Source organism: Camelina sativa, chromosome 9 (assembly GCF_000633955.1).
Source record: "Camelina sativa cultivar DH55 chromosome 9, Cs, whole genome shotgun sequence".
NCBI classification, from domain to species: Eukaryota; Viridiplantae; Streptophyta; class Magnoliopsida; order Brassicales; family Brassicaceae; genus Camelina; species Camelina sativa.
The window spans coordinates 35,617,574-35,630,278 of record NC_025693.1 but is presented as its reverse complement, the minus strand read 5'-3'; the positions used below and the strand labels follow the sequence as shown (position 1 = coordinate 35,630,278).

General features: G+C 39.4%; 4 protein-coding genes across 4 annotated transcripts in view; 2 read left to right on the top strand and 2 right to left on the bottom strand.

The window, feature by feature from the left end:
- Positions 38 to 2,615, bottom strand: LOC104715991 (ATPase 9, plasma membrane-type-like). The gene is made up of 9 exons (XM_010433351.1): positions 2,559 to 2,615; positions 2,347 to 2,466; positions 2,149 to 2,247; positions 1,910 to 2,047; positions 937 to 1,821; positions 751 to 855; positions 347 to 656; positions 125 to 265; positions 38 to 57 (listed from the first exon to the last, which is right to left on the bottom strand). Exons 1-9 carry the CDS (start codon positions 2,613 to 2,615, stop codon positions 38 to 40), a joined length of 1,875 nt encoding a protein of 624 aa, XP_010431653.1.
- Positions 3,250 to 6,313, bottom strand: LOC104714309 (protein RAE1; the record flags this gene model as incomplete). The annotated part of the gene is given in 11 exon segments (XM_019229638.1): positions 3,250 to 3,500; positions 3,607 to 3,687; positions 3,858 to 3,929; positions 4,024 to 4,101; positions 4,212 to 4,340; positions 4,576 to 4,656; positions 4,893 to 5,034; positions 5,149 to 5,342; positions 5,439 to 5,516; positions 5,688 to 5,774; positions 6,236 to 6,313. Coding segments are annotated over 11 exon segments (1,047 nt in total). The 3' UTR covers positions 3,250 to 3,452.
- Positions 6,747 to 11,643, top strand: LOC104714308 (nuclear pore complex protein NUP96). The gene is made up of 6 exons (XM_010431622.2): positions 6,747 to 7,011; positions 7,551 to 10,078; positions 10,168 to 10,291; positions 10,408 to 10,556; positions 10,779 to 10,876; positions 11,242 to 11,643. Exons 1-6 carry the CDS (start codon positions 6,987 to 6,989, stop codon positions 11,444 to 11,446), a joined length of 3,129 nt encoding a protein of 1,042 aa, XP_010429924.1. The 5' UTR covers positions 6,747 to 6,986; the 3' UTR covers positions 11,447 to 11,643.
- The window catches only part of LOC104715990 (DCN1-like protein 4), a 2,610-nt gene continuing 1,764 nt past the window's right edge, over positions 11,860 to 12,705 (top strand). The window contains exons 1-4 of the mRNA XM_019229637.1: positions 11,860 to 11,975; positions 12,091 to 12,193; positions 12,409 to 12,502; positions 12,606 to 12,680. Coding sequence (XP_019085182.1) covers positions 12,441 to 12,502; positions 12,606 to 12,680 — 137 coding nt within the window. The 5' untranslated portion in view covers positions 11,860 to 11,975; positions 12,091 to 12,193; positions 12,409 to 12,440. The remainder of the gene's footprint in view (positions 11,976 to 12,090; positions 12,194 to 12,408; positions 12,503 to 12,605; positions 12,681 to 12,705) is intronic.

Here is a 12,705-nt window from a genome sequence, read left to right as displayed (position 1 = left end):
CGGATTGTGATGGAAACTGCATAGATTGTGTAGTTCTTCATTCTCTGGAAGATGGCTCTGCTCGTTAAGACAGCACTAACTATGACACTGAGACCTGGCTCGGTTAGTACAATGTCAGATGCACTTCTCGCTGCATCAGTCGCGTCAGCGACAGCTATTCCAATGTCAGCTCTCTTGAGAGCCGGGGCATCGTTCACCCCATCACCAGTCATGCCACAAATGTGCTTCATATCCTGGAGCCTCTTAACAATCTCATACTTGTGCTCTAATCAGACAGATGGAAACAGATTCATTGGTGAGAATACATCAAGAGAAAATGTTTTACATTAGGTTTGACTGTTATTACCAGGGAAGACACCGGCGAATCCATCAGCCATCTCGATGAGTTCATCAACAGGAAGGCTAGATATCGATTCATCCTTCTCCTGCCCAAGTAGAGCAGAAGAAGGATACATGTTGGTACCCATACCAAGCCTACGACCAGTTTCCTTACCAATGGCGAGCTGGTCACCAGTGATCATCTTGACATTAACTCCGAGATCAAGGGCACGCCTGATTGTCTCTGCACTGTCATGTCTTGGAGGGTCAAAGAGAGGTAAGAGACCAAGAAACTGCCATGGCTCTCCAGGGCTGTTCTTGTCTTTCTCAGAGACAGTCTGAAAATTCAATATAGGAAAAAGAGCTAGCATTTAAAGGGAAAGAAGCACACATGAATCCAAAATTTATGGGATTGGCACTAAATCTTATTACCTGTCTGCCAACAGCAAGAGAACGAAGTCCTCTGTCAGCAAACTTGTCAATGATGTCATGAGCTCTCTTCTTTGCATCCTCCCGAAGGTTACAGAGCTCAATGATCTAAAAGTTACAAAGAACAAATCAATGGGAAAGAACTTGAGAGAAGAAGGACATAAAGAATATGAATTCATTAATTATTACTTGCTCTGGTGCGCCTTTGCTGACACGGTGCCAGTTTCCATTAGCGTCAATGTAAGTGATAGCAGTGCGCTTATCCACGGGGTTAAACGGAAAGAAATGGACTTCAGTGATGCCCTCTCTTGCTTCTCTGGGATCTCCAAGCATTCCTACAATGCAAGCATCAATAGCATCTTGGTTTTCAACTCTAGAGGCTCTTGCTGCATTCACAAGAAGCTGATCCTTGTCCAAGTCTTTGACAAAAACCTCAACCATGCTCTTGTCAACCGTAAGCTTGTTGAGTGTAAGAGTTCCAGTCTTGTCACTACATAAAACATCCATTCCAGCCATTTCTTCAATTGCTGTCATTCTCTTAGTGATTGCTCCTTGCTGAGAGAGACGGTGAGATCCAATGGCCATGGTGACAGACAAAACAGTCGGCATTGCAATAGGGATTCCTCCAATGAGAAGTACCAAAAGGTTGTCGATTCCATCTCTATACGCACGGTGCTGAATAGGATACATCACAACAATCTCGATGATCATACCTATCCCGATCGAGCAGATGCAGAAGTTACCAATGGCAGTCAACACTTTCTGGAAATGGCCTTCTTGGTTTGTGCTGTCTACAAGATGAGCAGCTTTGCCGAAGAAAGTATGAACACCCGTAGCGATCACAACAGCTTCTATCTCTCCTTGCTTGCAGGTGGAGCCTGAGTAGACTTCTTGGCCCGGATTCTTGGTTACTGGTAAAGACTCACCAGTGAGAGCAGATTGATCAACCTTGAGAGGATCACCGTCCAAGAGACGACCGTCTGCTGGAATAATGTCACCCAATTTGATGCTGATGATGTCTCCGGGAACCAATATAGCTGCCTCTTGCTCGTTCCATTTCCCATCTCGCAGAAGCTTTTACAAGGATTTTAAAATGATTAATGATATATCCCCAAATTTGATATTACGTAGAGCTAATTTAAGAATTGTATATAACTTATACCTTGGTTTTGGGAGCTAGACCGGCCATCAAAGCGGCAGCAGCATTTCCGGCGTTGTTTTCTTCAATGAAACTGATGGTAGAGTTGATGACTAGAAGAACCGTGATACCCACGAAATCTTGCCAATCCGGTGGCCTTCCCTGCACAAGGCAATGAATTTTACAAAGATGGATGATCACAAGTGTGTGCAAAGAAGGAAGGAAAAATAAGAGAGGAAGTAAGGTAAGTTAAGGTGATATACTCCTCCGTTGGCCAAGGCGATGGCCATGATAGCAGCCAACTCCATGACCCATGAGAGAGGGTTCCACATAAAACCTAAGAACTTCAAAACCTTGCTTTCCTGTGTGGATTATAAACAATATTAAAAGTGTTTTAGATGTCGTTTCTTGGGAGTGAAGAAAAAATATGAAATATATGTTTTTCGAAAGTCTATGTATGCCTTTTTCTCTTCGAGCTTGTTAGGACCGAAGATTTCGAGACGAGTTTGGCCTTCCTCACTGGTGAGTCCTTCCCTTGTACATCTGAGCTGCGTAAGGACCTCCTCGATCGGTATTTTCTCCTGTTCAATACCGAAAATTAGCTAGCGAAATCAAAGTAAAAAAGAAAAAGAGTGGGAAAGAAATCATAATTAAGCAAATGTAAGTTACTAACAAGATTGATGCCTTCGTTCTTGATATCGTCCCAGCTAGAATCTTTCCCTGCCGCCATATTGTGTGTTCAGAAACAGGGGTGTTTCGTTTCTTTCTCCTTTTTCTTTTTTCACTCTCTTTCTTTCTTTCTTTCTTGACAAATATATATTATTTTTTTCCAAAAGTTTCTCTCTGTGGCAGTATTTTTCTTTTTCAAACTGAAATTTTCTCTCGATCTTTTTTTCTTTTCTGTTGTTCTTATTTTAAACGAAAGAGAAGAACAAAAGGGAGAAAAACAAAAACAAATTATTATTTTTTTATATATAGAAGAATTGAAGGAAATTGGAGTTGAAGATGCAGTGGGTTATATAGGTAAGGGTGAAGAAGAAGAAGAAGAAGAAGTATGAGAGTTTGTAAGCGAAGGAAGAGGCGCGAGTTTTTCTACTTTTGGACAATGTCTTGTGTGTCTCCCAGTTCCTTCGCTCACTCCCCCTCTTTCATCTCCTCTTTCGACTAATCAACTGCCAAGTGTTTTCTTCCTCTCTCTCTCTCTCTCTCTTCTTCACTAACTAACTTTATAACCATTTTTAGAAGAATTGTAGTTTTCTAATATTAAAACTCTTTTACATAAAAAACTTGTTATTATTTTTATTCGAGTTGCGCAATATTGAACTTTAAAATGATTTGATTATCGAATAAGGGAGCAATAGAAAAGTTCCTAATACGATCTGATGAGATATGATGAGTGAGATAAGAGGGTTCCATATTTGAGCCAAAGTCAAAAACATCGAAAAATTTTACTTTAGAGAAGACTATATGCTAAGTGTCATCAACTAAGTATTAGACAACGACGCCCAACGAATTATAGAAGCTAAACAAAATCACAAATCCGACTAAGCAAAGTCTAAGCGACATCTCATTTTCTGCCAGTTGCAACTCTTGGCTTCGCCTTCACCTCGTTTTCCTGCAATATTCATTCAAAAACAATTCCATCGGTTAAATTACAGCAGACTAATGTTTTGGAAAAACATAATACTGTACTACTATTAGGATAGGATTGACCAACACACCTGTGGCAGGTGCAAGAATATGCTGCTTTTTGCAGTTGCCGGGTTGTGATTCTCTGCACCTTTGCTCCAATCATAGCAAGCCTACAATGGCATGTTTATAAATTTTTCATAATATATATATATATATATATATATATATATCTTCTCGAAGTTTTGCAAGCTCATGATGGTTTTCTAGAGTCTTAGTAAAAAGATCATTTCAATTTTGCAGATAAAAAATAAAGTGAAACCAAACAAGATTTATATCATACCGCATATGCATATATCGAGCCATCATGGTTGAACGAACTGCAAGGAATTGGCTGATTGCACCTCGCCATGGCCTGACAATTGTGGAGAACAAGATACACAACTATTAGATGTTACATACACAAAGAAGAAAGCTCAATCAAAAGTACAGATACAACGTGAACATACCTTGAGTCTTTGTTTACTATCCTTGTCCCAGAAATTGAAAGCACCATCAGAGCCAGCAGTAGCAAAAGTTCCATGTACCTTAAATACACAACAACTCAAACAATCAATTTCATCACTCGGACCCTCAACCATTGTGCTCAAGGCTTAAGACTACACAAAGAGTATAACAACAGAGCCATAAAGCTTACCGGGTGGAAGTTCAGAGAGTTCACAGAATATATCTCGTTGTTATCTCTGTGGCATTTGAATGTAAAGTTTTTGCCCTGTTGAGAATCATCCAGATGATGGACACCAACCCGACCCTCAATTGAACCAACCTACAGAGCGCATTGGGTCTGGTTAATTTTCATATTTAACACTTTGTGATCTAGATAGGATTTAAAGATGTGACTTGTAAAACAACAACAAATATCAAACTACTATATATTGTTTACTAGAAAAAACCTATAGAACTTTCACGAGATTAAATAAATGTTAGCATCTAACGAACAAGCTAATTCCTCTGACTTTGAATTAACCAAAACACAATAGAAACTATATAAGAAGACTTACCAAAAATCCTTGCTGATCAGGGAAGGCAGTAACACACCTCGTCTGGTACTTTAGAGGGGATTGAATTCTCTTGAACTCAGTCTACAATTTACATAAGAGAAACTGTTAATCTAAAGGTGAAAGCCTGTTCATGAGTCAGAAGACTGGGAGACCTATTCTTTGTAAGAAAATAGCATATGGACATCTATAACTTTTCCAAAATGTTGATGCTAAATAGATAATGAATTCCCGAAACCATACGAGGCTCACAGTATTCATAGCACTCAGAAACTCACATGCGCAAGTTAGAGTATGGAGCAACAAGGGAAAATTCTTACCTGAGGATTTTGCAAGTTGAAGACTATCAGATTTCTATCGGCAGTTCCGACAACCATCAGAGGATGCTTTACAGACAATGCATAACATTTATCTGGAAGTTGTTGGGTATGCACAGGGTTTTGCTGTCTTGTGTCCCAATATCTGGAAGGCAAACCAATATACATCATTAGAGATATATGGCACAATATAAATTAAAGTCAACATTCTATCATTTGCTACAGTTGGTCATAATATATAATGAACAATCATTCTTACTTCAAAGTTCTATCCCAACTTCCAGTTGCGAGAAGGTTCATTCCGGGGATCCAAGCCATAGCTACGATAGGACCCTCATGCATAGCAACAGTTACAGGTTGACCACCAGACAACAAGGGCCACATTTTAGCTTGCTTATCACATCCACCGCTGAAGACTGTGGTTCCATCATCTTTCCAAGCAGAACACAGAACCTTCATCACAAGAAAAGGAAAAGATAAAGTCATCAGATTCAAAAATCTAAAAGAAAAGAAAGCAAGAGAAGAAGATAGAAAGCAATAACATATTACCGGCTGATCATGCGATATTGATGCTTTCGGAGCACTGGCTATAGAGGTGCCACTACGGGATATCTCCCAACACCTCACCTGCAATAGAAGAAGAAAACTCACATGTTACAACGTATATATACATGTCCAGGTTTCAGTGGGTGGAGATGAAAAAGTGCAGAGAAACTGAACTAAGACATGTGTTCAACAATAGTATTAGGACTAACAAGTACGAATTTAAGCCATGGAGCCAAAGAACTAAGAAAAAACCTGATTGTCCCATGAAGTGGCCACTAGTATATCCGCTCTTGGACTAAAACTCAAGCTCGAAATAGAGTCCCCTGGTGACGGAGTAACCTGCAGGAAAACGAATATATATGTGAACTTTATACTACAAATAGAAAGACGAGCTTTAAAATATATCCCAGAGACACTGCAACCATCACAAGTACACGTTTAACAAGGAAATTTAACCCCTTCCCAGAAGAAGACTTCAATTTTAGCTTTCTAAATCATTGATTGGATACATTATAGACAAATCTCACAACAATTGAAATAAGCCGGAAAAAAAGAAAGTTAAATCAGAAAAACCCTCCCATCGATCTCAGCCGTAAAACCCTAGAACACTAACAGCAAGATTCAGTCAAGATTAAAACGAAGGATCTTAAAACCCTAAAGCGAACACCCCCAAAGCAAAAACGCGTAGGGATTACAAGTGATCTCATGAATCAGACCGACAGAAACCCTAAATACAAAAACCTCGAAAACCAGAAATAATCAACCGCCATAGAAACCGAGAGAAATAGAAAAGAAAATACCTCGTAGGATTTGTTAGGGTTACTGTTTGTGTTAGCGGCCGCACCAAAAGTAGCCATTATCACGAGCCCGAGGTCGGATTAACTGTTAAAAAAGTTCAATTACAGGAGACAAAAATCACATATAAGTAATGCTTCTCTACAAGATTTATCAGAATGGGAAATCGAATCGAACGAGAGAATAAAAGAAACAAACCTAGAGAGAGAGAGGAAGGTCCGTCGGAGAGTTAAGTCTTTTCCGGTGAGCAGAAGAGGAGGGAAAACGAAGTTAGTCGGAAGAGAGAATGGGGCGAGCGACAAGTATTTATAAAAGTCACTGCGTCACATTGACGTCCGGCGAAGCGTTAAGCAGACGCTGGGATTAGAAAAGGAAAACCGCTGAGATTGAAAAAAAGAAAAGAAAAAGGAAAGCCCTTGTTGGGCCTATTCTATTGGGCCTTAGTATGGCCCAATATCTGACTTTTTACTTTTAAGTTCTTATTAACCGGTCGGGTCTTTAAACGGATCCTTAAACCCAACCTGGCAGATCTCTTTCTCTGCGGCGGCTAATTACTCCGACCACTTCAGTTCATTCTGTAGATGAAGAAAATTTAGGAGAATCTAAACGGTTTTAGCCTTTCATCCGATCATCGTCGCCCGCCGTTAGTTAGCGTCGCCTTAGTATTGGATTCGTTACAAAAAGCGGGAAGTTAGCGGTAGTAGGAAACCCTAGACTGTCGCTTTGCTTCGGTGTTTGTATCTGTTTCCGTCAATCATGACGTCTGTTCAACCATTTCGAGGTTTGTGTGAGCTATTGATGTTTTGGATTGATGCATAGCGTTCAGCGACAGAATCATGTTCGTCTTTTCAGTTTTCACAAAAATCTAGGTTAACGATGGTAGAATAGTGATACTGATGCTTACCAGTACAATGAGGTTTATTGATTTTTAACATCTACAGTAAAAGCCTTGTTCGACAGAATCATGTTTGTTTTACTGGATTGATTCACAGAACACTTCACAAACTTGGCCTTTTCTTAGATAAATCGATTCTCATTTGTTCTGTTTAACTGTTGATTCATTGCATTTCAAATATATTTAGTCGTTTTGCTTGATTTAGGTGAATTAGAAATTATTGCTGACTTACACTCTTATCAGATAAATACTGATTGCGGTAGTCTATCCTGTTGATAATTATTCTCTGCTAGGTTTTTAATTGACTTTGACAACTCAAGTTTGAGCATGTCGTGTGCGTTAACTTGTATCATCTGATGTTGAAAATTTTGTACTTCATTCTCTTAAGTTCTTGTATCTTACTTTCCAAAATTCTATGTTGACAGAGACTTCATGGATGGATGGTAATTTGGACTCGCAAAAGAAAAGAAGGATCTCCTTAGGTGGAGTTACTGCCCTAAGTGAAGAGATAACTGATTCATTGCCTATGTTAAATTCACCTGACTACTTCTTGAAGCCATGCATGTTGGAGTTAGTTGAGCGAGAAATTGAAAACCCTGGTTATTGCAGCAGGGTTCCTGATTTCACAATTGGTAGGATTGGTTACGGTTATATCAAGTTTCTTGGGAATACAGATGTTAGAAGGTTAGACCTGGATCAGATAGTTAAGTTTCAAAGGCACGAGGTGATTGTTTATGATGATGAGAGCTCTAAACCAGTTGTTGGCGAGGGACTTAACAAGGCTGCTGAGGTGACTCTTATCGTAAACATACCAAATCTAACAACTTTGGGGAAAGTGCAAGTTGACCATATTGCTTATAAATTAAGACAGAGCGCTGAAAGACAAGGGGCAACTTTCATCTCGTTTGATCCTGATAATGGTTTATGGAAATTTTTGGTTCCTCATTTCAGCAGATTTGGGTTGAGTGATGATGAGGCAGAAGATATTGCTATGGATGATGCCCCAGGTTTGGGAGATCCCGTAGGACTGGTTGGTGACAAGGTAGCTGATATTGTTGAAGAACATCAGATGGAAACTTCCGAGCCAGAGCTTTCTCACTCTCTTCCTGCTCATCTAGGACTTGATCCTAGAAAGATGAAAGAAATGAGAATGCTGATGTTTCCTAATGAAGATCTAAACGAAGCTGATGATTTTAGAGAGCAAACTTCACATCATATGGCATCCTTGACGAAACAAAATGTAAGACCTTCACAGAAAATTTCTCAAAGAAATAGTCATCAAGATACTCCACCCGTTTTGCGGAAAACTCCGCTTGCTTTACTGGAGTATAACCCTGGTAATGATAAAAGCTCCCCTGGTAGTATCCTGATGGTCCAACAAAATAAGAATCTGGCAGTGAAAAAGTCGAAAATGGGAGGTTTCGAGCTAGACATCAGCCATGTAACGCCATTATCTGATAACTATTCTCGAAATGTTGTGGATGCAGCATTGTTTATGGGAAGGTCTTTCCGAGCAGGTTGGGGACCAAATGGCGTCCTTTTTCACACTGGTAAGCCAATATGTAGCTCCAGTTCTCAGATGGTATTGTCTTCTGTGGTCAATAAAGAAAAGATAGCAATTGACAAAGTGGTTTGGGATAGAAAGGAAAAGGTTCAGAAAGAACTTATTGATTCTGCATTCGAGGCTCCCTTAAGTCTCCACAAGGCATTGAAGCATGACGAAGAAGAAGTTACGTTTGGCTCTTTCAGTCTTAAACTTCAGAGAGTGGTCACTGATCGTGTAGTTCTTTCAGATATCTGCCGACACTATATTGGTGTAATCGAGAAACAGCTAGAGGTTGCTGGGTTGTCAAGATCTGCGAAGCTGTTTTCGATGCACCAAGTCATGGTGTGGGAACTCATAAAAGTTCTCTTTTCTGACAGACAGAGTACTGAAACGTTGAATTATGCAGCTTCTGATAATGAGGAAGACATGATGCAAGATGTGAAGGAAGATTCTGCAGAAGTTAATACAGAAGCTCTTCCAGTTATCCGAAGAGCAGAATTTAGTTATTGGCTCCAAGAAAGTGTCAGTCACCGTGTACAAGAAGATGTGAGTGATCTAAATGGTTCTGGCTACCTGGAGCACTTATTCTTTCTTCTGACTGGACGAGAGCTTGATTCAGCAGTGGAACTTGCCATATCTAAGGGAGATGTTAGACTTGCTTGTTTGTTGAGCCAGGCTGGTGGATCAACTGTAAACCGCAATGATATCTTGCAGCAGCTTCACCTTTGGAGAAGGAATGGGCTGGATTTTAATTACATCGAGAAGGAGAGAATTAAGCTTTACGAATTGCTTGCTGGTAATATCCATGAGGCATTACAAGATTTTACAATTGACTGGAAGAGATTCCTAGGATTGTTAATGTGGCATCATCTACCTCCGGACAGTTCATTACCTGTCATCTTCAGAAATTATCAACTCCTACTAGATCAGGCAAAAGCCCCGTGTCCCGTCCCGATATATATTGACGAAGGACCTGCAGATGGGTTTGTAAGCAACAAGAAGCGTTCTGACCTTTTGTATTATCTTATGCTTCTACACAGCAAAGATGAGGAAGAAATTGATTTCCTGAAGACTATGTTCAGTGCATTCTCTTCAACTGACGATCCACTTGACTATCATATGATCTGGCACCATCGAGGAATCCTAGAAGCAGTTGGAGCTTTCACTTCAGATGATCTTCACATTCTCGATATGGGATTTGTTGCACAGCTTCTCTCTCAGGGCCTTTGTCATTGGGCTATCTACGTTGTCCTTCACATACCCTTCCGTGAAGATCAACCATATCTACACGTCATTGTCATTCGGGAAATCCTGTTTCAGTTCTGTGAAATATGGAGTTCTATGGAATCACAACGGCAATTTATCAAGGACTTGGGTATCCCTTCTGAATGGATGCACGAAGCTCTGGTAAGGACAGTATATAAACACTATTCTTCTCTGCTTCTGCTAAAGGTACTTGTGGTTGCTGATTGCTGAATTATTTTATTGTGTTGCAGGCAGTTTACTACAATTACCATGGAGATTTCATAAAGGCTCTTGACCACTTTATTGAATGTGCAAACTGGCAAAGAGCTCATTCCATTTTTATGACGTCAGTTGCCCATTCATTATTTTTGTCAGGTAAGCTCCTTTACTTTCCATATTTTCAGAACCAACTGTTCAAATTAGATCATGATTCCGGTGTAGTGTAGGAAGGATCTATCTGGAGTGATTTGTTTTATCTTAAATAAATGCAGCTAACCATTCAGAAATATGGAGAATTGCTACTTCAATGGATGATCGCAAATCTGAGATTGAAAACTGGGATTTGGGTGCCGGTATATACATGTCATTTTATTTACTTAAGAGTTCACTGCAAGAAGATGCTGATACGATGGTAGAACTGGTATGTGTAACTCCCCTAGCTTTTAAATTGCTTAAACTTTGATTGTGCTGTTGTCGACCATATAGATTGTACAATATATCATTTCTTGCACTGATACTCAACGAGATTGCTTTAAACACTGGAACTTACAATCCTATGATCATGGGCATAAGAGTCTTATTTTCTTGATATGTAAACACGTGTATGAATGATACAAACAAGATAACTCCTTTGCTTCCACAGGAACCCCTTGAGAGCAAAAACGAGTCTTGCAGAAGTTTTGTCGGTCGTTTAAACGAATCATTGGCTGTTTGGGGTGACAGATTACCAGTTGAAGCTAGGTAAGTACCTTATATGACTTGCATGACCCTACTTCGTTCCACTCGTTTGTATAGAATTTAGATCATTCCCTATAGGATACGACCGCTTCTTACATAAATAAGTTATCATAACCTAGAAAATAAGACATAATGGAGAAATTCTGGATGGGTGCCTTCTAAAATTGGTGGGATCCATAGTGATTGCTCCTAAACTAAGTAGTTGGCTTCTGATGACAACACAGCCCAAGTTTGCTGTGTGGACAGATACGGGTCAAACATATGGCACATTATATGTTTTCATGCTTATTAAAACCTTTTGTAGCATTTTGGTTGCAAGTTGTAGAGAGACACTTAAACGCAAAAATGTTGGTTTTTGACTGGTGCAGAGTGGCATATTCAAAGATGGCAGAGGAAATATGCGATATGCTTCTGTCAGATCTAAGCAATGATCCAAGTCGAGAGACACAGCTAAGCTGCTTTGAGACAGCCTTCGATGCCCCATTGCCAGAAGATGTGAGATCAACGCATCTGCAAGATGCTGTGTCACTATTCTCACTATATCTCTCAGAGAGCGGCCAAATCTCAGCTTAGTGGAAAACAGAGATAATTCTCTTGAAGAGGGTCTTTTAACCTGTTTGTGAAACAGATTCAGTGTGCTTTTTTGTCTTGCGTCTGTTCCTCCTACCTTAGATGCGTGAATGATTTTTGATTTGGTCGTGTTGGTTGTTTAAGGCAAATACGCAAATCTGATAAATATTTTGTTAAATAACAAAAAAGATGTTAAATTAGTTTTGTCTTTGTCACTTGTCAAATTGAAAAACGGATTGCATACTCAATTTTGACACTTTTAAAAAAAAAAAATGATGTTTGCTAAAAACTGTTTGTAAATACAGATATTTTTTTAAAAAGTGGAAATATATAAAGTTATTGTAAGAATTAGGAATTACTATCGCATTAAAAAAATGTGTGTGTAATAATAATAAGATAGAGAACATAAAAAAAAAACACGTAAGCTAAGCTAGTTTTGAGAGGTGGACTCGTCTCGTCGTCGTCTTCTCTAATTTTTGCGTCGTCTCCGAATATTTGCTTCAGCTTGAAGGTTCCCTCCTCCGCTTCGCTGGTGGGTACCTTCCTCCTTCTCCTATTCTTTAATTGCCTTTTTTTTTCTAGGATTCATCAAATTTTTTAAAAAAATCTTTTCTTTTTCGTCTGGAAAATTGAAATCTCTCCTCAAGTTGTGTGCTCTCTCTCTATCTCTCTTACTCGCGCCTTGGTTGAAGAAATCGGGTCAACCCAGTTCATTTACATCATCTTCAGCCACGGATCTCTTTCGCTCAGGTACCCTTCTCTCCTTGCTTCTACTTTTTTTTTAATGTACTTATCCTTTGGAATTGCAATTCTCTTTACCAAATCTAAAACTACTATTTGTTGTTATCTGCTGCTGTATAAAAATGTTCACTTTTTGGTCAATATATAAGAATTTGTGGTTTCTTCTACTACTCTAGGAGTAAGTAAGTAACAATATATACATGTGTTGTTGTTGGTTCTCTCAGCTTCGAGTAAGGGGTCCTCCAACTCCAAAGGGATGGATCGCATAGATCACTTGTTTAATCACTATGCCAATCGATCTTCTTCCCATTTAATTGAGTAACTCTTTCTTATTTTTCTTTTGCTGCTTTGCGAAACGAATATTCAATATTGTACCAATCAGTCACATTCTATTATTCTCTGTTGATTTTTCTGCCAACAGTCCTGAAGGAATTGAGGAACTTTGCTCCAATCTGGAAGTACCTCATACTGATGTCAGGATCTTGATGCTTGCTTGGTAACTCATCTATCAACCCCCCCCC

Coding starts and splice junctions, on each gene's coding strand:
- LOC104715991 (XM_010433351.1), bottom strand. CDS start 2,615: ATGGCGGCAGGGAAAGATTCTAGCTGGGACGATATCAAGAACGAAGGC. Junction 2,248..2,346: donor ACAAGCTCGAAGAGAAAAAG/GCATACATAGAC, acceptor TAATCCACACAG/GAAAGCAAGGTTTTGAAGTT. Junction 58..124: donor CGCGACTGATGCAGCGAGAA/GTGCATCTGACA, acceptor CTTAACGAGCAG/AGCCATCTTCCAGAGAATGA.
- LOC104714308 (XM_010431622.2), top strand. CDS start 6,987: ATGACGTCTGTTCAACCATTTCGAG. Junction 10,292..10,407: donor CCATTCATTATTTTTGTCAG/GTAAGCTCCTTT, acceptor AAATAAATGCAG/CTAACCATTCAGAAATATGG. Junction 10,877..11,241: donor AGATTACCAGTTGAAGCTAG/GTAAGTACCTTA, acceptor TGACTGGTGCAG/AGTGGCATATTCAAAGATGG.